At 38.0% G+C, this 24,570-nt stretch overlaps 1 protein-coding gene and 1 pseudogene across 1 annotated transcript in view; both read left to right on the plus strand.

Moving 5' to 3' along the window:
- Nucleotides 1-584: 584 nt before the first annotated feature.
- GAS2L3 (growth arrest specific 2 like 3) overlaps nucleotides 585-24,570 on the plus strand; it is a 49,380-nt gene continuing 25,394 nt past the window's right edge. The window contains 3 exon segments of the mRNA XM_017887293.1: nucleotides 585-670; nucleotides 17,250-17,370; nucleotides 20,354-20,401. Of these exon segments, the coding sequence (XP_017742782.1) occupies nucleotides 20,384-20,401 (18 nt within the window). The 5' untranslated portion in view covers nucleotides 585-670; nucleotides 17,250-17,370; nucleotides 20,354-20,383.
- Nucleotides 5,626-7,075, plus strand: LOC108538945 (phosphatidylinositol N-acetylglucosaminyltransferase subunit A pseudogene; annotated as a pseudogene).

Genomic DNA, 24,570 nt, shown 5'->3' on the forward strand with positions numbered 1-24,570 from the left:
TTTGTGACTTGGGGCTACAGGATTCCTCCTCATCCCTCCACACCTGAGAAGAGGGGCCTCTCTCTGAAAGATTTCTGCTGAGGACCCCCATTCCTGCTGGGTTCCAGGCTGTGTCTCTGGAAAACGTGGCGCCAGGCCAGCCAGCTCCCGAGTGGATGTGGGTTTGGGAGCGGCTCTTAACAGATCAGGATAAAACTCAGGGAAGCGCCCTCAGCTGCACCGCAACATTCCAGGACGCTCAGAAGCAATTCTTAGAGGCGAGGTTCATTCACCTCTCAGGCCTGTGGGAACAACGGGAGGGGCTGTGGCTTTCCATCTGGCTGTCGCTGAGGGGCCAGATCGGAGAACCTGCTCGGACTGAACCACTTCGCCTTTCAGTGGACAGAGGGACTTGGCCACCGGAGCTACGAGACGCCCAGAGGCGCAGCGCTGGAGGCGCTGACAGGCGAGCGCTCACCGGTCGCGTGCTTTCCTGCGGCCCGGGGGCGGGGCCTCAGACCACGCCTCCCGCCTTATGATTGGTCCCTTCGAAACAGGCGGCGGCGAGCGGCTGCTGACCTGGAGGCCCAGGCGGCGGCGGCGGCGGCGGCGGTTGGTTAGGGGCGTGTCGGCCCCGCACAGATTGAGCCGAGTTGTTGCCCTGCTAGGAGAAGTGACCCTCCTGCGCCTGGTGAGTACTTCCCTGTTTGCCTTCTCTTTTCCTCGCGAACTTTTACTCGCTATCTCGGGGCCTCCGCGCCTCAGCCTGAGGGCTCCAGGAGCTCCCAGCGCTCTGAGGCCCCGAAGCGGAGGTTTGTTGGGTCCCCGGGCTGCGGGAGCCAAGACGCTCTGCGACTGCCTGGCTGCGGCAGTCGCGTGCTCTGATTGGCCCCTGGGGCCGTCAGGGTGAAGTTGCGCTTGCCTTCACCTGTCCACCCAAGTGCCGAGAGAGGGGCGACAGGTGTGCGGGGCGGTTGGGGCTGCTGGTGTGGGCGAGCTCGGCTGGGAAGGAGGGATCCAGCCACTACCCGCCCTGCTTTAAATCCAGAGCGGTATCAGAGCCTGAAGCTACTGTAGGGTGTCCAGGGGCACCCTCATCCCTAAGCGCCTTGCACTTAGATGGTCGCTTTTTTTCAGCTCATCACCCTGGAAAAGAATTGATGAACTCTCTGGCCCTGCAAAGAGAAAAAGACAGTTATTCTTGCTCTCTAGCAAGGTTTATAGGCTCTTCCCTATTTTTTTCTCCCAGTCCATGCAGGGTCTAGAACGCCCACATGCGCGGAACTGGGGAATAGAGCTGGAGACCCTGCACGATGCCTTCCGCCCACAACCCTCAGTTCGGAGGACTGCCCGGGGAGAGGCTGGCAAAAGAAAGGGAAGGCTTGTAGAGGGCCTTGGAAGTCAGAGGAAAGTTTTGGAGGGCGTGCTCCTCTATGCAGTCACCCCTGGTTCCTTTCCTAATCTTTTCACACCGAGGGATTGAATGTTGTAAATTTAGAGTGCTTTGTGGCATGGCGTGGTGGAATAGCTGATCCCCAGTCGTTACTAAGAGATAATTTTTTGCAAACCCAGTCTAGGTCAGAGCCTGGGTTTTGCTTCGCTTGTGTGGAGAGCAAAAAAACAAAAAACAACAAAACAAAACAAAAAACCGCTTTGTGAATCGCTATCTGATCACCTGTCTTGGCACTTAAATGATTAGAAATTGAAATTCTCACCACCTCAGATTCCCTTTGGGAACAGATTGGAATTGTTTCAAATGACAGAAGTGGAAATTCTGCTGATCTGGTGTAGATCCTGATACCTGTTGTCTGACTCATCTGTTTCAAAATCTCATTAGATACCAACTGTCATTGAACAGTAGGTGTTTGCTATATGACATTTTTGAATTATAATTAGTAATTTTTTTTTTTAGTGTGACAAAGTTGCTAAGCATGGGGGCTCTGAAATCAGACTTTATTGGATATCTGACCTTAGATACATTATTTAATCCTTCTAAGCCTAAATTTCTTAGTCAGTGAAATAAAGTTAATAATAGTTCCTACTTTATTAATGAGAGGGTTGTTGTAAGGATTAAATGAAATTCCACGTAACTAATTTAGCACAGTGCGTGATACATAGCTATTATTATTTCTCTGCTGTTTAACTTGGATAAAAAGTTTTGAGTTGTCCCCAAAGGGTGGGGAGAGGTAGAAGGTGAAGGCAGTACCAGAGATAGGGATAATTATTGTTCGTTGACTAAATTATACATGTATAGCATTTAAAACAGTATCTGACACACAAACACGTGGATTACTATTTATCAGACACATCATTATATACCAGGTATTGTGTTTTTTACTTATATTATTGTTAAACCTCTTAGTAATCCTAAAATGTAGTTCAAGTTATATCTTTTTTTTTTTTTTTTTTTTGCTTTGTCGCCTAGGCTGGAGTGCAGTGGCGTGATCTCGGCTCACTGCGACCTCTGCCTCCCGGGTTCAGGCAATTCTACCTCAGCCTCCCTAGTAGTTGGACTACAGGCGTGTGCCACTACGCCTAGCTAATTTTTGTATTTTGGTAGACACGGGGTTTCACCGTATTGGCCAGGATGGTCTCGATATCTTGACCTCGTGCTCTGCCCGACTCGGCCTCCCAAAGCGCTGGGATTACAGGCATGAGTCACCGCGCCCGGCCGTTATCTCTATTTTATAGGGGACAAAACTGAAGCTCAAAGAAGGGAAATCACTTACTAGGGTTTACCTGGAATTAAGTGCAGGCTTTCTTCTGTGTTACACACTTTTATATTCCCGACATTAAGTAACTTTCCTGCACTGGATCCTCAGTGTGACCGAGATTAATTTCTGCTGTGCGTATGGGTTTATTTTGAATACATTATGGATTTTAAAATAATTAGAAATAACTTGTGATGGTAAATCAAACTGTGATAAAAGAATAGTGTCAACAAAATGCATGCTATTAGCAAAAAATCAATGATATTTTGGAGTTTCAATGTTTGGAGAATGGCCACTTCAGAAGTGATGTTCCTAAAGTGATTTCTATTTATTTGATAAATAGAAATGATGTTTGGAGAATTGGTCATTTCAAAAGTAGTATCTCCTCATTTATATTTCTCATTTAATTTTGTTTATTCACTATGTTTTACTAAACTATTCCATTTTTTTGCTATCAATTTAAGTTTGGAGATAATAGGAAAGGTTCAGTTATTTGGGTAGATTACTGAAGAGCTAGGTGTTGATGATGAGGAAAGTAAGAGATTAAACTTAATATGTATTCTTATGTTTTACTTTCTTACAGCAATGTGTGTATTTTACTTATTGTTGCTTTTCATACTTTGACATTAGATATACCACTACATATCTAATGAGTCATGCAATGGACATAGAATTATATTAGATATATCTTTACATATCTAATGAATCATGCAATGGATATAGAATCTGAGAGAATAGGAAACTTGAGTCTGTTGGCCAATTTGTCTCACATTGAGTTTCTTCATTTTTAATTAGAATTTAGTTGTCATAGAAAAATGCTTCAGAAGTAATGTTTATGAGATACAGACCATAATTATAACTGTATTTCTTTAGTGTTTCTCCTAAAAACTCAAAGTGTTTTAATTTGATTACATTGTTACAGAGTAGGTAGGGTGTTTTCCTTAACAGAAAGCCACCATGTATTTCATGAGTGTGTTACAAATTTCCAAAGAACTAGAATGTAATAAAATGTAGCAGATTACTAAATGTAATGTCATCTTTGCCTCTGTAAGCATCCTAGAATTTATAGTATTATGCCCATTAGTCATGTGCTGGATATTGCTGAAGTGGTGACTCATAAAGATTTCTGTCTACTGTCATACAACATAAATGTTTCTCTAAGAAAGTATAATATTAGCTATGGTGAAGGGCTCACTTTATATGGATGGTTAGCTGTTGAAAAAAAATGTTTTATGTTCAGCATGTCTTCTTTGTTACACACACACATAATTTAGAAAAGCTCTGTGATCTCAGTAACATTACATATACTGTTAATACAGGTTGCTTTTGTTCACATAAGAAAATAGACATCTTTTCATATCAGTGCATATAGCTTTATCTTATTTTTTGAAGTGGTTAAATTAGTCTACTGTATGAATGTCCCATGAGTTATTTGAGCAGTTCCCTGTTAATGGATAGTTAGATATTGTTCTTAGTTTTTTATTTTTTATGTTAGTATTTATGTATGTTCCCATACATTCTTTTAATCTATCATGTGTAAAGGCAAACTGATCTTAAGTTCATTTAAAAAAAGTATACCACAAAATTTTGACAAACTAAAATTATTTCTAATATAAAATTAAGTTATTCAGGTTGGATCTCTGCCAAACATTTCAAAAGGAAAATTTCAAATAAAAAAAGATTCTCAACAAAGTCTCTGTATTTTTCAAATAACATGTAATGTTTTATTAAACTGTAAACTTATTTTTCTCTTAAAACTCTTTATCTGCAATAGAAGCATCTATTGCATTTAGGAGTAATTCTAGTACTACTTTTAACTCTGATTTCTATAGTGACATAGAATAAGTGAAGACTGTTAACCACCTTAAAGATCTTATTTTTTAAAGTATAGAGTGCAGCAAAATAGAAGCATGTACTATTGCTATATCCCTAAATTGGGGAGATGATTCAGGGAAGACTTTGGAGAAATAGAATCTGGACAGGTAAGGGTGAGTCTGGAAAAGAGGTGCAAGAAGAGCATAGATGAATCAGCAAGTGCGAAGACCTAGAGGTGAAAGCATGGTGCTCAGAAGGATCTTTAAAAAGTTCACTAAGGCTGAAGTGTAAGAGTCAAGAGACGGGGCTGGTGGGGATCCTACAAACCTTTGTTAGCTTGGTTGAGGAGTTTGGTCTTTATCCTGAAAACGACAACCATTGAGGGTTTTAAGCAGGGTAGTAGTAAAATGCCCTTGGATCAGAGTTGTGAAAAATCACTCTGGCTGCGGTTCATGAAGAACAGGGTTGCAAGGCTGGAGAAAAGGTGACTGTTCCAGTAAACCTGGAGAAAGATGATGGTGGCTTGAACTAGAGGAGTGGTTGTAGATACCTACAGAGAAAATTTAGAGGTAGAAGCAACGATATGGTCACTGTTCTGGCTGAGAAAAGATGGAGCAGGTGGAGGTATGAGAGGAGGGAATTAAGCATGTCTTGGTAACTTAGTGAATATTAGTGGTGTTCCCTGAGATGGTAAACACAGGCAGCCTCTGTAAACATATAAATGAATGAATGAATGGATGGATGAATGATGGATGTACAAAGGCAGGACCGTTTGATGAGGAGGAGGATGACAGTAAATACAAAGCACTTGCAGGAGGTTTAACCTATCAGTTTTTTTTTTTTTCTTTTGCATGCTTTATATAGCTGGTGCTCTTTATTATTTCAACAGATGAGGTTTGCTGCATCTTCTAATTGTATATCATATTTTGGATACATATTATTTTCTCTAGGTCAAATGTCCTGACAGACACTCTTGGCAAATCTTCCTTTCTTCACTTAAGATGTGTATTAGCGGCAGCCGTGGGAGGTCTGGACACAGGTGGCCATGGAACTCGCTGGTAATAGAGGACACATCTCTTAACTGGGTTGCTCTAAGAACTGATGCCTAAACCATCTCAGCATGGCATATAAAGGAGAAAGTGGGCATGGCCAGCCTCCCTCAGCTACACTCTCTCGGGTTAGCCCTGGAAGTCTTTACCCACGTAGAACCCGTACCCATAATATATGTATGACATCTGACTTTTTCTACCCAAATATGGGAGGTGTGGAAAGCCACATTTACCAGCTCTGTCAGTGCCCGATTGGAAGAGGGCATAAGGTTATAATTGTGATTCATGCTTATGGAAATCGAAAAGGCATCCATTACCTCACTAATGACCTCAAAGTCTATTACTTGCCTCTGAAAGTCATGTATAACCAGTCTATGGCCATGACCCTCTTTCACAGTCTGCCGTTGCTCAAGTCCATATTTGTTCAGGAGAGAGTCACAATAATCCATTCACATAGTTCATTTTCTGCCGTGACCCATGATGTTCTCTTCCATGCGAAGACAGTGGGGCTTCAAACAGTCTTCACAGACCATTCCCTTTCTGGATTTGCTAAGGTCAGCTCAGTGCTTACAAACAAACTTCTAACTGTGTCTCTTTGTGACATAAGCCATATCATTTGTGTTTCTTATACTAGTAAGGAAAGTACCATACTATGAACAGCACTGATTCCTGAAATAGTGTCTGTTACTCCTAATGCTGTAGATCCTACTACTTCACTCCAGACCCATTTAGAAGGCATGATAGTATAACTATTGTTGTCAGCAGACTTATTTACAGAAAATGAACCAATTTGCTTAGTGTTATAGTACCCAAACTCTGTCAGAAACGTTCAGATTTAAATTTCATAATTGGAGGAGAGGGACCAAGGAGAATCATTTTGCAAGAAGTTCCGGAAAGATACCAGTTGCACGACAGGGTGCATCTTTTGGGAGCTTTAGAACACAAGAATGTTAGCAATGTCTTGGTTCAAGGACATATTTTTCTTAATACCTCCCTTACTGAAGCATTCTGCATGGTGATTGTGGAAGCAGCCAGTTGTGGTTTACAGGTTGTAAGTACCAGGGTTGGTGGAATTCCTGAGGTGCTTCCAGAAAATCTTACTATTTTATGAGAAACTTCAGTAAAATCTTTGTGTGAGGGATTGGAAAAAGCTATTTTCCAACTGAAGTCAGGGGCATTGCTGGCTCCAGAAAATATCCATAACATAGTAAAGACTTTCTACACCTGGAGGAATGTTGTGGAGAGAACTGAGAAAGTTGTATGACCGAGTATCGGTGGACTCTGTGTTGCCAATGGACAAGCAACTGGACAGACTTACTTTTCACTGTGGACTAGTAACAGGCTACATCTTTGCTTTATAGGCTGTTTTCAACTTCCTCTTCCTTATTTTCTTGAGATGGATGACTACAGATTCTATCATTAATACTGGAATAGATGCCGCTGTGCCAAGGGGTGCCTGGGCTCATAAATGTTCTCAGTAAAAGAGGGGATGAGAATATTGAGATATCTAAAACCAGGTAGAAGAGAGCCTACATTGTAAGATTTTAAACATTTGTAAGAGTTGTATTAAGACTATGGAAAATAACCTGCTTTGGGGGGGCTTTTGTTTTTTATTAGTTTTTTATAAGTTAATTTAGTAAGTTATTCTACTTCTGTGTCATTCAATGTTTTCTTTTGAGGAAAGATAAAACTTAGGCAATTCCTGAGTATAGAAGCCTTGCACTTACTTAAAATGTAGCAGAGAACATTTAAACCATTCAGGTATGAAATTTTTCAGACTACTGAAATCCCTGTAGCAGAGACTTTTTTTGTGTTTTGTGGTTTTTTTTTTGTTTTTTTTTTTTTTTTTTTTGAGACAGATTCTTGCTCTGTCGCCCAGGCTGGAGTGCAGTGGCGTGATCTTGGCTCACTGCAAGCTCTGCCTCCCGGATTCCAGCCATTCTCCTGCCTCAGCCTCCCGAGTAGCTGGGACTAAAGGCACCCGTCACCATGCCGGGCTAATTTTTTGTAATTTTAGTAGGGATGGGGTTTCACTGTGTTAGCTAGGATGGTCTGTATCTCCTGAACTCGTGATCTGCCCGCCTCGGCCTCCCAAAGTGTTGGGATTACAGGCGTGAGCCCCTGCGCCCAGCCAGCAGAGATGTTTTAACATTATATTTTGAGAGCTTTGGGTGCTGAAGGGCCAAACGTTCCCTGGGCATTTTTTGGGGCCAGTTTTTAATGTTATACCATTAGTTAGACACTCACTAGATGTTTACAAGTTTTCTTTAGGGAAGTACAACAACTATATGAACTATGTTAAGTCATGTTTATATACATTTATTAGAAATCTAAGTCATGCCTTTAAACATTTATTAGGTTCACTCAGTAGTTGTTAACATATAATTAACAGATTCCTTGAGTAAGATACCATCAGTTACCAGCACATTTTGAGCACCTGCTGTGTATGGAATGTTGAACTAGATGCTTCCTGCCGTTAAGGACCAGAAGCGCATTCACTCTTCATCATTCAAATGGCTTACTTCATCCTAGTTATGGTTGATGTAAGATAAATATCCAACATGCCAAAAATGCTCATGCCAGTTAATGCCAGGAAAAAAATCACCGACACACCACTAGTACTTCTTTGGTTCTGTTCTATGCATTCTAGGTAGAGCCTTCATCTTCAGTTGTGTTTATGAAGACATTTTTTGCTTTTTAAATACTGGGGACTGATATCACTGTTGATAGTGCAGAGAAACCCTCCATAATTAAGTTTTCTGTAAAAGCTTTCGTGTTTTCTGAGCAGAATGTACGAGGTGTGCCATCCCAAAACCAGCTGCTACCCTGTCCTTTTAATGTAAGCCACTCTCCTTTGCTGTGGCCTTGCTGATGTCTGATAAGTGTTGTCAGTGTGCAAAAGACTTTATTTCATAATGTTTTATTTACAGCAAACCAAGTCTGAAAGTTTTAAGAACACAGTCTTTGTGGGTGGATATTATTAACTGTAATTGTTGTTGCCCAGAGCCATGGGTTTTTTAACCCCAGACTATCCACATGGTGTGTATTATTCTTTGAACTTTTAAGGTTTTTGTGAGAAAAGGACTGTGACATCAAAACAAGGAGGCACTTGTGGGTGCACTAGATTCTGTCAGTATTGTGGTTCTGTGTAGGATTTTAAAAAATGACAAAATTCACAAAACTTACTACTTTATAAAAAGTAACATGTCTATTAACTGGTTGTACTGATATAAAATGAAATATATTTGTGTTTTGTTTGCAGTAAAATGCAAAAGCAAGAGTGCAGTTTTTAATATCTAGAAGTTAAGGAGCTCTTTTGTTGGAGAAAAATAGACTGATCTAAATCATTCAGTCTTATTGAGATTTCTATGCATAGGAACTCACATATAAACATGAAATAACCACTCTTAATATTCATGGTAAAGTGAGAAACTATAACATTTGGTATTTATTTATTCTACTCAACAGGTTTTAAAGGCACACCACCATTTTTTCCTTATTTTTTGCTTAATTTTTAAAAATTGTCATTTAATTCTTAAATTGTCATTTATTTGAGATGGAAATGAGATTTAAAGTTAGCGGCCTTTGCATGTAAAATATATAACTTGCAAATTAAAATCTTTTTCTTTTTTTTTTTTTAAAGAAAACAAATGGAAGTAAATTTGTTTTACATAAATCTTAATTTTCAACTTTCCTAGATACTGTCACACATGTCCATGTAAAGAGTCCACCAAACAGGCTTTGTGTAAGCAGTAAACCTTTTTAATCATTGGGTGCAGGCTGACTGAGTCTGAAAAAGGAGTCAGCAAAGGGAGATGAGGGTAGGGCAGTTTTGTAGGATTTGGGTAGGTAGTGGAAAATTACAGTCAAAGGTGGTTTTTCCCTTGTGGGCAGGGGCGGGGGTTACAAGGTGCTGGTGGGGAACTTCTGAGACTCATTGTCCAGAAGGAGTGTCACAAGGTCAATTGATCAGTTAGGGTGGGGCAGGAACAAATCACAATGGTGGAATGTCATCAGTTAAGGCAGGAACTGGCTATTTTCACTTCTTTTGTGGTTCTTCAGTTGCTTCCGGCCATCTGGATGTATACGTGCAGGTCACAGGGGATATGTGATGGCTTAGTTTGGGCTCCGAGGCCTGACAGAGATACCTTAATTGTAACTCAGTGTTACACTGGTCAGTATTTGGAAACACATTGTTCTACCCTGCTACTTACATTGATTTGAAAGTTAATTTACACTGACAAGGAATTTATGAAAAATATATTTCTTTTGATGTTTCAAAGGTTGCCCATGACAAACTAATTTGTTAAAACATGCTACATGTCCAAAAATAAAGACCAGAATGACAAACAAAACAACAACAACAACAACAAAAAAACAGATGTGTATCAGCTTCTAGTTACGGCTATAACAAATTACCACAAATTTAGTGGTTTAAGACAACACAGATTCATTGTCTTATGGTTTAGCAGTCAGAACTCAGGGTCTTTCAGCGCTAAAAGGTGCTGACAGGGTTGTGCTGGGTTTGAAGCCTCCAAAGGAGAGTTCCTTTCCCAGTTTCCACTGACACCTGCATATTCCTTGGCTCCCTCCTCCGTCTCCACAGCCTGTTGCGTAGCACCTCAGATCTCTCTCTGATGCTCTTCCATCATGACTTCTCCTCCTGTCTCTCTGCAGCTGGCCTCACATCACCTTCAGTGAGTCTGACCTTTGTGCATCCCTCTTGTTTTTCTTTAACCCCAAGAGAGGGTTCTTGGATCTCATGCAAGAAAGAATTTGGGACAAGTCCATGGAGTAAAGCAAAAGAAAATTTATTAAGAAAGTAAAGGAATAAAGAATGACTACTCCATAGGCAGAGCAGCTCTGCATCCCTCTTACAGGAACTCCTGGACTACAGTGGGTCCACCAGGAAAATCTCCCATCTCAAGATCCTTAATTAATCTAAAAGGTCCCATTTGCCTTGTAAGGTCACATATTCACAGGTTCTGAGGATTAGGATGTAGATAACTTTGAGAGCCATCATTCTGTCTACCACGCATGGAGTTTATTTAAGATGTAAAAATGTTTATGTCCACTGGGGCGGTTGTATGAATTCCTGAGTAGCTTATTTATCAGAATCCTTGCCCCTTGGCAGAGCTATTGTCCTGTTAACTTGGAACCTCTGCCTACACAGCAACCTTATTTATTTATTTATTTTATTTATTTATTTATTTATTTATTTATTTGAAACAGAGTCTCACTCTGTCACCCAGGCTGGCGTGACCTCGGCTCACTGCAACCTCTGCCTCCCGGGTTCAAGCGATTCTCCTGTCTCAGCCTCCCTAGTAGCTGGGACTACAGGTATGTGCCACCATGCCGACTAATTTTGAGTGTGTGTGTTTCTTTGGCTCTCACCTTTTCTACTCCTACTTGTTTCTCCTTTTCTCACTGTTTCCCCTAGTTCTTTTTCCTACATCTTCATCCACTTTTCTCCCCTTTTCTCTGTTAAACACGTCACTGTTTCACTCCACTATTTCTCTCTCTTCCTCAGATTTCTTTTCAAACTGTGAATTAGATCATGTCACTACTCTCTTAGTTAAAATTCATTAGTGGCTTCCATTGCATTTAGGATAATACCTAGTGAAGGACTTCAGTAAACCACTGACAGCACTAGACAGGTCATCAAGACAGAAAATCAACCAAGAAACAATGGATTTAAAGTATACCTTGGGACAAATGGACTTAACAAATATATACAGAACATTTCATCCAACAGCAGCAGACAGAATACACATTCTGTTCAACAGTGCATGGAGCTTTCTCCAAGAGAGACCATATAGTAGGACATAAAACGAGCCTCAATAAATTTAAGAAAATTGAAATTATATCAAGCACTCTGTCAGACCACAGTGGAATAAAACTAGAAATCAACTCCAAAAGGAACCTTCAAAACTATGCAAACACATGGAAACTCAATAGCCTGCTCTTGAATGAGCATTGGGTCAAAAAAGAATCAAGATGGAAATTTAAATGTTATTTGAACTGAACAACAGTAGTGACACAGCCTATCAAAACCTCTGGGATACAGCAAAGGTAGTGCTAAGAGGAAAATTCATAGCCCTAAACGTGTATATCAAAAAGACTGAAAGAGCACAAACTAATACTCTAAGGTCACACCTCAAGGAACTAGAGAAACAAGAACAAACCAAACCCAAACCCAGCAGAAGAAAGGAAATAACCAAGATCGTAGCAGAACTAAATGAAATTGAAACAAAAAAATACGAAAGATGAATGAAACAAAAAGCTGGTTCTTTGAAAAGATAAATAAAATTGATAGACCATTAGCAAGATTAATCAAGAAAAGAAGAGAAAAAATCCAAATCACCTCACTAAGAAACAAAACAGAAGATATTACAACTGGCAACACTGAAATACGATAGATCATTCAAGGCTACTGTGAACAATTTTATGCACATAAACTAGAAAACCTAGAAGAGATGGATACATTACTGGAAAAATACAATCCTCCTAGCTTAAAACAGGAAGAATTAGATACCCTGAACAGACCAGTAACAGTGAGATTTAAATGGTAATTAAGAAATTACCAACAAAAAAGAAGTCCAGGTCCAGATGGATTCACAGCAGAACTCTACCAGACATTCAAAGAAGAATTGGTACCAATCCTTTTGACACAATTCCACAAGATAGAGAAGGAAGGAACCCTTCCCAACTCATTCTATGAAGCCAGCATCACCCTAATACCAAATCCAGGAAAGGACATAACCAAAAAAGAAAACTACAGACCGATATCCTTGACAAACATAGACACTAAAATCCTTGACAAAATACTAGCTAACTGAATCCAACAACATATCAAAAAGATAAACCACCATGATCAAGTGGGTTTCATACCAGGGACACAGGGATGGTTTAACATATGCAAGTCAGTAAATGTGATACAACACATAAACAGAATTAAAAGCAAAAATCACATGATCATTTCAGTAGATGGAGGAGAAAAAGCATTAGGCGAAATCCAGCATCCCTTTATGATTAAAACTCTCAGCAAAATCTGCATACAAGGGGCATACCTTAATATAATAAAAGCCATCTATGACAAACCCACATCCAACATAATGCTAAATGGGGAAAAGTTGAAAGCATTCCCTCTGAGAACTAGAACAAGACAAGGATGCCCACTCTGACCACTTCTCTTCAACACAGCACTGGAAGTCCTATCCAGAGCAATGAGACAAGAGAAAGAAATAAAGGGCATCCAGGCTGAGCATGGTGGCTCATGCCTATAATCCCAGCACTTTGGGAGGCCAAGGCCAGTGGATCATGAGGTCAGGAGATCAAGACCATCCTGGCTAACATGGTGAAAACCCGTCTCTACTAAAAATACAAAAAACTAGCCGGGTGTGGTGGCGGGCACCTGTAGTCCCAGCTACTCGGGAGGCTGAGGCAGGAGAATGACTGGAACCCAGGAGGCGGAGCTTGCAGTGAGCTGAGATCGCACCACTGCACTCCAGCCTGGGCAACACAGCAAGGCTCCGTCTCAAAAAAAAAAAAAAAGAAATAAAGGGCATTCAAAACAGTAAAGAGGAAATCAAACTCCTACTGATTGCTGATATGATTGTTTACCTTGAAAACCCTAAGGACTCCTCCAGAAAGCTCCTAGAACAGATAAAATATTGGGGGAACCCACCCACCCCCAATATTTCAAGGTAGGTTCTTTCTATTTTCCGTAAGTGTTGGCTGGCTGAGAAGTAAAGAGATTACAAAGAGAAGAATTTTACAGCTGGGTCGCCGGGGGTGACATCACTTATCGGTAGGACCGTGATGCCTGCCTGAGTCTCAGATCAGCAAGTTTTTATTAAGGGTTTCAAGAGGGGAGGGAGTATAAGAACAGGGAGTAGGTACAAAGATCACATGCTTCAAAGGGCAAAAAGCAGAACTACTAATAAGGGTCTAACAAAGATCACATGCTTCTGAGGGAACAGGACAAAGGGGAAAAGCAGAACTACTGATAAGGGTCTATGTTCAGTGGTGCACATATTGTCTTGATAAACATCTTAAACAATAGAAAACAGGGTTCAAGAGCAGAGAACCAGTCTGACCACAAATTTACCAGGGCGGAGTTTTTCCCCACCCTAGTAAGCCTGAGGGTTCTGCAGGAGACATATCTCAGTCCTTATCTCAAACGCATAAGACAGACATTCCCAGAGCAGCCATTTATAGACCTCCCCCCGGAGCGCATTCCTTTTCCAGGGTATTAATATTAATTTTCCTTGCTAGCAATATCTTTCCTACTTCCACATCCGTTTATAGGCTCTCTGCAAGAAGAAAGCTATAATACATACCATTATTGACCTTCTTCCGCATACCCTTCAAATTAACACAGCGGGCAGTCAGACCTTATGGTATGTCTTCCCTTTTCATATAGAATCCGAGCTGTATAGTGTGTACTGTTGTCTTTCATTCAGGAGAGCACTGATTGATACCTATTGCTATACATAGCAATCATCACGTTCTACTAATCAACTTTGATATACAGATAAATCTACCATTTATTACCGTGGTCCTGGAGGTGAAAAGCAACATCTCCTCTAGCTATCATGGAAAAGGATAACAGGATTATAAGAATTAAAGATAAAAGACAGGCAAATAAAGAATATATTAATATAATGGGCCTAGATAGAATGAACCTCACATAATTATAGAATATGAACATATTCAGCGAGTAGTATATACCTTCTGCAGTGCCTAACAGAAAATTTCCACACAACTGCAGAGAGGGTCTCCTCTGAGCATGCCATCTAACAAAAATAAAAATAAATTCAGTCTAGAAAACATATTACTAGATATATTTAAGTTATGATCCGCTCTCATTAGAATAAAATACAGTAGCCTTTTCTAGTACACAACAGCCAACTCCGTAAGCAGAGAAATAAAATCAAGAACTAAATGTGGGGTTCTCAACCCTCTCTTTCATAAGAGCCGGTATATCTAAAAGAATATACCTAAAACCCATTAGGAGAGTCAGGACTTCTACAACGCAAAAACTAACATAAAATCCTGTTGAACAATATGCGTATAGAGACACCACACGAACAAATGGAAATAAATCCCATGCTCTGGATGTAGACTCAATTATTGTCGAAAATGACTATATCTGGCCAAAGTAATCTACAAATCCCGCATTGAATACACCATCATTCTTCCACAGAATTAGAAAAAACAATTCTTTTTTTTTTTTTTTTGAGACAGCCTTGCTCTGTCATCCCAAGTGCAGTGGCGTGATCTCGGCTCACTGCAAGCTCCGCCTCCTGGGTTCATGCCATTTTCCTGCCTCGGCCTCCCGAGTAGCTGGGACTACAGGCGCCTGCAACCACACCTGGCTAGTTTTTTGTATTTTTAGTAGAGACGGGGTTTCACTGTGTTAGCCAGGATGGTCTCGATCTCCTGACCTTGTGATCCGTCTGCCTCGGCCTCCCAAAGTGCAGGGATTACAAGCATGAGCTACCACACCCGGCCTGGAAAACATAATTCTAAAATTCATTTGGAACCAAAAAAGAGCCCGCATAGCCAAAGCAAGAGTAAGCAAAACAAAACAAAACAAAACAAAACAAAAAACAAAACAAATCTGGAGGCATCACACTACCTGATTTCAAACTATACTATGAGGCCATATTCACCAAAACAGCATGGTACAGCTACAAAAATAGGCACATAGGAAATGGAACAGAATAGAGAACCCAGAAATAAACCCAAATACTTCCAGCCAAATGATCTTTGACAAAGCAAAGAAAAACATACAGTGGGGGGAAGAACACCCTTTTCAACAAATGGTGCTGGGACAATTGACTAGCCACACGTAGGATCCTCATCTCTCACCTTATACAAAAATCAACTCCAGATGGATTAAGGATGTAAACCTAAGACCTGAAACTATAAAATTCTAGAAGATAACATTGGAAAAACCCTTCTAGACATGGGCTTCGGCAAGGATTTAATGAACAGGAACCCAAAAACAAATGCAATAAAACAAAGATAAATAGCTGGAACCTAATTAAACTAAGGAGCTTCTAGTTTGCATGGCAAAAGGAACAGTCAGCAGAGTAAACAAACAACCCACAGAGTGAGAGAAAATTTTCATAATCTGTACATCTGACAAAGGACTAATATCCAGAATCTACAATGAACTCAAACAAATCAATAAGAAAAACAATCCCATCAAAAAGTGGGCTAAGGACATGAATAGACAATTCTCAAAAGAAGATAAAAAATGGCCAACAAAAATAAGAAAAAATGCTCAACATCACTAATGATCAGGGAAATGAAAATCAAAACCACAATGCAATACCACCCCACTCCTGCAAGAATGGGCATAATCAAAAAATCAAAAAACAGTAGATGTTGGCAAGGATGCAGTGAACAAGGAACACTTCTACACTGCTCGTGGGAATGTAAACTAGTACAGATGCTATGGCAAACAGTGTGGAGATTCCTTAAAGAACTAAAAGTAGAACTACCTTTTGATCCAGCAGTCCCAGAGGAAAAGAAGTCATTATTCGAAAAAGATACTTGCACACGCATGTTTATAGCAGCACGATTCATAATTGCAAAATCATGGAAACAACCCAAATACCCATCAATCAATGAGTAAAGAAACTGTGTGCGCTCCCCCTCATATATATAATATATCTAACATAGAATACTATGCAGCCGTAAAAAGGAATGAATTAACAGCGTTTGCAGTGACCTGGATGAGATTGAAGACTATTACTCTAAGTGAAGTAACTCACAAATGGAAAACCAGACATTGTGTGTTCTCACTGATATGTGGGAGCTATGCTGTGAGGACACAAATGCATAAGAATGATGCAATGGACTTTGGGGACTTGGGGGAAAGAGTGGGAGAGGGGCAAGGGATAGAAGACTACAAATATATATGGTGCAGTGTATACTGCTCGGGTAATGGATGCACCAAAATCTCACAAATCACCACTAAAGAACTTACTCATGTGACCAAATACCACCTGTACCCCAATAACTTGTAGAAAAATAAAAAATAAAAGTAAAAAAATTATGTATTCATTTAGGTATTTGCTATTTTTAGTCTTCTCGACTGGTGTATTAGCTCCACAAGGGCAGTAACATGTCTTTTACGTTCATCACTGTGTGTCTTGCCTATGATGTCTAGTTCAGTAAAGGAGGTGAATAAATAAATGAGTGTATACCACATGAAAAAAGATTACAGTGCAAACAGTTAAATAGCCCCAGAAATAAGTATAACTGATAGAGAGGACATTGAGGAGACAGGTTGAAGGGAATGAAGGGTCTATGTTAAATAAATTCCGAAATACTTATTCTAGCAAAGTGAGTTGTCAATCACAAATTTTTATCTGAGTATCCTGTCAATTATGATGTGTTTATTTTAAAGCTTTTACTCACATTTACAACTATATTTATTTTTGTGTTAGTAAAAGAAGCTTTCCAAATTATGCTTAATGATATCTGAGTATTACTAGCTTTGTTTTCTTGTCTCTTTTTAATTAGATAAATTATATCAAATGAACTACAATCATGTCTCATCACCATATTCATAATTCATTTGTTAAGTGCTAACTGTGTATCTGGTACTTTATAGGTATCATCTCATTTAATTTTTACAGCAGCCATAAGAAGGAAATGGTCATATCTCATTTTACAGATCAGAACACTGAGGCTCAGAGAAGTTAACTACTCCAAAGTCATATAGCCAGTATTTTCTGGAGCTGGAATTCAGATCAGATGTGTTCAATACCTTCTACTATCCCATTGCTGTCTTTATGGTGAGTTATTTTAGTACACATTAAGAAATACATGAAATATGATTGGTATAGATATAGTATTTCTATTTTCTTTATTAGGCAGTTAGGAAACATTTAACTCAGAATTTTAAAGCTAAGAAACTTTTTTCTGAGCAAATCAGAAAGGATGTATTCTTCAACTGTTTTTCTAAATGAAGCATTAGAGAAGGATGAAATATTTTGACATACAGAAAGGCATACAGACTAGTATAATAACATCTTTGTTCTTACCACTTATCTTGAAATAAAATCTTACTGGTACAGTTGAAAGGCCCTTGTGCATTCCTCCCCAGGGTCATTTTCCTCTCTCTTCCTCGGTAGTAACTGCGATCTCAACTTGATCCTACCCTTGCAGCTTGTATATCTTGGCGATAATCTGGTGGCTGAGTGCTGAATGGATATGTGGCACAATGGCAATTAATGTTATTCTTTTTCCTGAAGAAACTTACCTTATTTCCTTGCTTATTTTTTGTTTGCTACTCTTCCTGGTTGACTTCAGATTTGTAACAGATGGGAGCCATGATACTTTGAATTCTCCCCATCATACTGTATACTGTGAGAAAGGATTGAAAATATATAAGTTTCAGAGCCTATGTCTTTGGGATGAAAGATCGGTTCAGTAGTTGGTGTTTTTAATCCCGTTATGATCTGAAGTCAAATTAGAATGAAGAGCCTTAATACAAATAATCTTGAGTACCTCATGACTTTAAAAAAATTTTTAAAGGTGAGTGGGTTAGGCTCAAATTCTGATCAAATTTCAGATGGATGAGCACATTCTGTGTTTCCAACATTTTCCTCGGATTTTAAAAGTTACGTATAGTATTCCTAACTTTGTGTGATCTATGCATAAGAATGTCTTGTGAAAGATTCCCAAAAGGTTTAGAGTGTAGTTTAGACTTGGTTACATGAGAGGTCTTCCTTCACACTCGCCAAATCTAAGGGAAAAGACTTCCTCAAGTTGGCAAAGAATTGAAATAGACTTCTTCAAAAAGACAGAAAGACAAAAACAAAAAATAAGGACAATATGTTGCTAATTAAGATGCAAAATAAAGTGTTACTGGTTCAGTGTAATTGATTTATATGAAACAGATTTTTAGGGAATGATAGAAAAGAGGAAAATAGGTAATAAAATGAAGGAGAAGCAAGAATTGTGATTGTGATACAGATCGGGGACTGGGGCTAAGAAGCTACTCTTGGGAATAAATGCCTGAGACACAAAAATACCTTGGAAAGATGATAGTGAATGACTAGAAAATACCAAAAACTGGTTTTTAGTATCTGTTACATAGTGAGTACTCATTACTTAATTGATGATTGACTGATAAAATCTCATCAATGAAAAGCACATGTTCATGTATGAAGATACATAATAACTTGTCTGCATACTATTTTATTAAAGAATTTCTTTTTTAAAGTTAATCCAGATGGTTATATTTTTGTCATCTTAAAAGTATTTTTTTCTGTTATGCAAGAAGAATGATTTTAAAAATGTATGTGAAGACTCTTGCTAAAGTTCAAGTGACCAAATATTGTGCATAAATTCTTTATTTCTTTCATAAAACTAATTTTGTTGAATTTTCCATAAAAAGTGCAACGACTAAACATTCTTGTGATAGCTTCTTTGTGAATGTGTCACTGTTCATGATTTGCACACGCCTTATAATTTAGGCTTTCTTTTGTTTTGGGCTGGCAGCTCCAACTGTTAAAGCTCTTGTCTGATTATGTGGAACTCCATTTTAATAGGAGCAGCTTCTTTGCTGCGTTTTTAAAAAATAGTCTTGGAAGCTTCTTACTTCCGAGAAGTGGATCTTTGTTGCGGACAAAGGATTATTTATGCTAAAGGAAAATGTATTCCCCACTGAATTAACTCGTGGGAAGCATAACAAGAATGCTCACTTGTACTTTGGCCTTTTGCTGTAGTGGAGAGAAGGGAAAATGACATCAAAAAGGACATTCTGTTGTCTTTTGCCTTCCTGCAAAGAAAATGTATTATAATGTTAGGCTTTTCAGTATGGTTTAGCTCAGGTTCAACTTTGGTACTAGAAGAATGTTCCTGAAAGGAAAGTGGTATGTATAGTTGACACTGTGCATGAGGTATGTCTGATATAACTTAGAGGAAAAAATAACTTTTTCTTGGAAAGTAATAGCATTAGCTTTGTAATTATTGTATATTTTTTCTTAAAATATTTTAAAGGTGGTTTATAATAAAATAGACTAACTTATTATGCTGCTATGAGCAATAAAAAATCCTAGGTTTTATAGTCTATACTGTTGAATGTTTTTAAACTCTTCACTTTTGTCCCTTTGAAAATATAGGAAAGAATTGTATTTATCTAATTCAATGAATTAAAGTATTTTTTTCCATGTAGATTTCAAGAATACTACTTTGGAGCTAAAATTGCTGTTTCTTTTTTGTCTTTAGAAAATTATTATGGGGAGGCATTGAGCATTTTCGTTCACAGTTAAAATTGATGTTTATCTTTATTAGCAGAATAAGCTTATAGTCAAGTTTGTGAATTTATGCGAAGTCCATATGACCTGTTAGGATTTTGATGACAATCAGATAAAAGATAATTTCAATATCAGTTGTTGTAACATTTGTATTTACATTATGTTCACAGGGGAAAATAAAATTCTGGGAGACTTTTATATGAGCTAAGTTTTGTTGTTAATTTTTTTTCAAAACTGACCAGATGGTTCAAGAATTACTTTGATGCTAATGCCAGAAAATACATATTATATTAAAGTCTGTTTCAGGTTTTCCTTTTTCTAATGAGTAGTCCTTTATGAAGTAAAAAGCAAGGAGTGATACGAATTCTCTTATAGTCAGACTATTCTAACTAGAAGAGAAAGTTTTGTATTTGCAGTTGAGTAAACACATTCCTAAATCTTGTAATTTGGGGGTTTGGGGGAGTAGCAAAACTGCCACTGTTAACTGTATGTTAATATTTTGTTCTTTTTTCAGAAAAGAAATTTCATTTCAACATAGGTGACTATGCAGCCTGCAATTCAAGTAAGTTTTTTTCTTGGAAAAATATTTAAATTATGAGATTAATATAATTGAACTGTAATAATTAGCAAACATAAAATTATCACGAAGTGTTCTTACTGTGCTAGTTTTTTTAAGCATCACATTTTAATAACAGAAATACTATATTTTAACTTTCTAGTTCTCAAAACTTAATTCTAAGCTTTTGTTTATACTGAATATTTATAAAATTCAAAATACCTTAGGGTTATCTCTTCTTGGCTTTTGGCTAAAACAAGTGTAAAATATATATACCACTGTGGGAAAAGAGGTGGAATATTTTGTGGTTTTCCCCTATTACAATTTAGTAGGTATTTACAGTTAAAAGAGCTTTCAGTGAAAACAAATATATGTTTTTAAATTTCAGATAGTTGTTCATGTGCCCTATAAATGCCTGTATATGACTGGCCATTAAAGGTTTAAAGAATGGTTTGTTTGTTTGTTTTTGTGGAGGAGTGCAAGCTGGGTGGTGTAATGAGACAACCAGAATTTTCTTATATTTGAATGATTTCCAGAGTTGGTGTTTGCTATATTATTCTTATTTTTTAGGTTTTCTTTATTTTGTATAAATAGAACATGATTGAATATTAACTTAAAAATAAAAGTCACATTGAAGGTCTGCCTGGAAAGAAGCAAGCAACTGATAATAAAATTTCCTTTGGGAAGTAAAACTTGGCATCAATTAGATTTCAGTTCTGATCCTAGTTCTGCCCCCTTGATTCCAAGATTCTGGCAAGTTATCTTACTTCTGAGTCTCTGCTTCCTTACCTCTATGGTGAGGATAATAGTGATTAATTTGCAGGGTAGTTGTGAGGAATCAATGAGATAACACGTGCAAAGGGACTGTTAGAATATATATTGCCTGTAAGCATGTCAGAAGTTTGGTTGTATCCTTGGTATGATACAATTTTCCAGATATAAACTTGGAGGTAGTACCTGTGTCATAAAAGTCAGTTAGTCTTTCCTCCTCCTCCTCCTCTTTCTTCTCTTCTCTCCTCTCCTTTCTCTTGTCAATATAACAGTGGATGACAGCCTAGAGAAGAGAATTTATCAAATGGTGAAGAACAGCCCTGCATGTGACCCTGTTGTCCACCTTCCTGTACTCTGCAGCTATAATCTCCTACTCTACTAATAGAGTTCCATCATACTTTTCCTTTTGGGACTGGGGAGTCCATGACTGTCTCTTAAAAGGTCTTATTCTTCCCCTTTGGGTCCTCTCACATCCACTGGCATATGCTCAGAACTCTGTTATTACTCAAAATCATTTGTGAGCTGATTACTTCTGTTCATCCCCTTTTTATCCAAGTCTCAGGAATGTCATTAGTTTCTTATCATTTATTTTCTTGATTCCTTATAGAGTTTTTATTGCTGCCACATTGCCCATGTTTTCCTTATTTCTACACTAATGGACATTTATATTTTGTTAACATGGTAGATTCTTTCATAGTTTGTGTAATGGTTTCATAAAATCTTCTCTGATCCAGATTCCAAGATCTGTGTTTATTGATTTTTTTTTTTCCCAAGACTATCCTCCCTTCACATGTCTCATGGAGGTTTTTGCTGCTAAATGTGAGGACTTCCCAGGATTTCCACCTCTTTTTCTGCCAATTATGTTAGACAGTTACTTGGTTATTAAGTGTCTTGCTGAGAGGAGACATCCAGTGAATAGTTATTAATTGACGTCTTACTAATTTAATAGTTTAAGATATTTCTTGCCATTCATCTGTGTCCTTCATTCTGATTAATAAACATTAATAAATAAACATATAGTATAAATATAAACATGTAGTATAAAAGCATATAGTATAAAAGCCAATGGACAATAGTATATGACCTTTCTGGGGTCATAGTCCCATTTGAAAATCTGACAAAGGCTATGAAATCACTCTCTGTGAAAAGGCCCATTTGTAGATAGGCATAAAATTTTGCCTAAATGTAAGCAAGTGCAAGTACTAAGTTAATCTGTAGAGTACCCATGAATTAAATATCTCTTAATGACAATATGGCAGCTTTCAGCATGCTTGAGAACAATCTTCATACATGCAGTTTTTGTTAATGTCTAACTTTTAATAGTAATTTCTACTGACTAGCCCAGGTTATGACTAAAGTTGTCTGCTTGCAATAATAGGAAAATCCAACATGTACTCTTCTCTCTAATGTGACAAGAAGTAAAAATGACTTTTTAAAAAATGTTAGCGTCTCCATTTTCATACATGATTTAAAAAACCACCCTCTTAATTTATGCTCTTCTTTCCTTGACAAACATTTACATCTGCTCTGCTTTTTTTCAGCTCAACCAGATGGTTAATGGACAAATAACATATTCCATTGACTGTCAAATACAATTGATAGTAAGATACATTTTGATTTTGATGGTACAAAGAGTCATTTGCTAATATCTATTCCTCAATTATTGAACAAATATGTTTGAATACTATGTGCTAAGCATTACACTGAGTCCAAGGATTATAATAGAAATAAGATATGCTTATAAAGGGAAGAATTAGTAAAGCGTTACTGTACTTCCTTGGAAATAATTTTAAGAGAATTCAGGGAAATAAATAACATCATTTTCCTATACTTGGGATCCTCATATATTTAGGAATTCATTTCCCAATCCCTACCCTAATTCCTGAAGTAAATGTCCCTTAAATAACTTACATTTCTTTTTTGTCTTTGATAGGGTTTTTAAATTTACTTTTATTTTATTTTATTTTTTATTAGATTTCCCTACCCCTGCATGCCTCTTGAGTTTATTCACTTTCTTTGTTTACCTTGGGGTTTTAAAAAAAATCTTTATTTCTCATCATAGGAGATTGGAAGTAGTTTCCCCCGCTCCCCGCCACCAATTTGTGTGGATTACCTGTGGAATTGCTATGCCTTTTGATCTGGTATAGTAAGACTTGTCTCAAATGAACCTCAATACACTTAATACATTTTAAGGGGAAAATGGTCTACATTTAAAAATCAAGAAAGGACTAGATTCACTTGGTATTCCTTTTACTTACAGTTCTTTTTTAAAAGTTTGGTTTTATAAAAAAAATTTAAAGCCATCACAGACTACAGAGTAGTTAAGTGTAGTACAGAGAAATTTGTTTGCCTGAGCCATTTGAGAGGAAGTGACGACTCTAATGCTCTATTATCTCTGAATATTTTAGTGTGTATTTCTCAAAAACAAGGACATCTTCCTACACAACCACAATGAAATAATCAGAATCAGGATATTAATGCTGCTGCAGTACTACCATTTAATACGCAGGCCACTTTCAAGTGTTGCCAGTTGTCTCAATAATAACCAGTTCAGAATTATGTGCTGCATTTAGTTTTCATGTCTCTTTAGTCTTCATTAGGCTGGAACAGTATCTCAGTCTTTGCTTGTCTTTAATTACCTTGATAATTTTGAATATTCCAGACCACTTATTTTGTAGAATGTCCCTCAATTTGGATTTGCTTGATGCTTTTTCATGACTAAACTCAGGTTATGCATCTTGGGCAGGAATTTTTCTCATTGCGTCCTATCAGGTGGCGTACGATTTTGATTTGTCCCGTTATTGATGAAGTTCACCTCCATCATTTGGTTCTGATGCTGTCTGTCAGGTTTCTGAACTGTAAAATTACTCTTTTTCCCTTTGTAGTATTTTGTGTGCAGGTACTTTAAGACTATGTAAAAATCCCATTCTTGTCAAAATTTCAGTGTATTCATTTATATCTGTGTTAACTCATAGTTTCCTATTTTATTCAGTGTGGTATAATCCATTTCTGTTATTTATCTCAATGCTCAAATTGCCCTCAGTTCAGCCAGTAGAAGTCCCTTCATGCTGGCTTAAGTGTCCTTTTGGCATTCTTTGAGAGTTTCTTTGCCTTCAGATAAGAGATATTTGAATTCAACACCAAAGGATCCATTCTTGCTTCCCTCATTCCGTATTTGCACCTGTCTTCAGTGAGAAGATTGGCTCCCATTTGATAAATCCTCGTGTGTGTTACTGTTCTCTCATTATTGCTGCCACCCACACCCTGGGTAGATGCTTAGCTCACTTGGACTCTGACACTCTGTATTGGGACATTCCCTCTTTGCACCTGTTAGATGCCCTCTTTGTCCTACTCAGGGTCTGACATCTTGCACAGGGCTGTCCCCGTACCTGGATGCCCACTCA

The sequence above is a fragment of the Rhinopithecus bieti genome, unplaced genomic scaffold (genome assembly GCF_001698545.2).
Source record: "Rhinopithecus bieti isolate Rb0 unplaced genomic scaffold, ASM169854v2 scaffold_15133, whole genome shotgun sequence".
In the NCBI taxonomy this organism is placed as follows: Eukaryota; Metazoa; Chordata; class Mammalia; order Primates; family Cercopithecidae; genus Rhinopithecus; species Rhinopithecus bieti.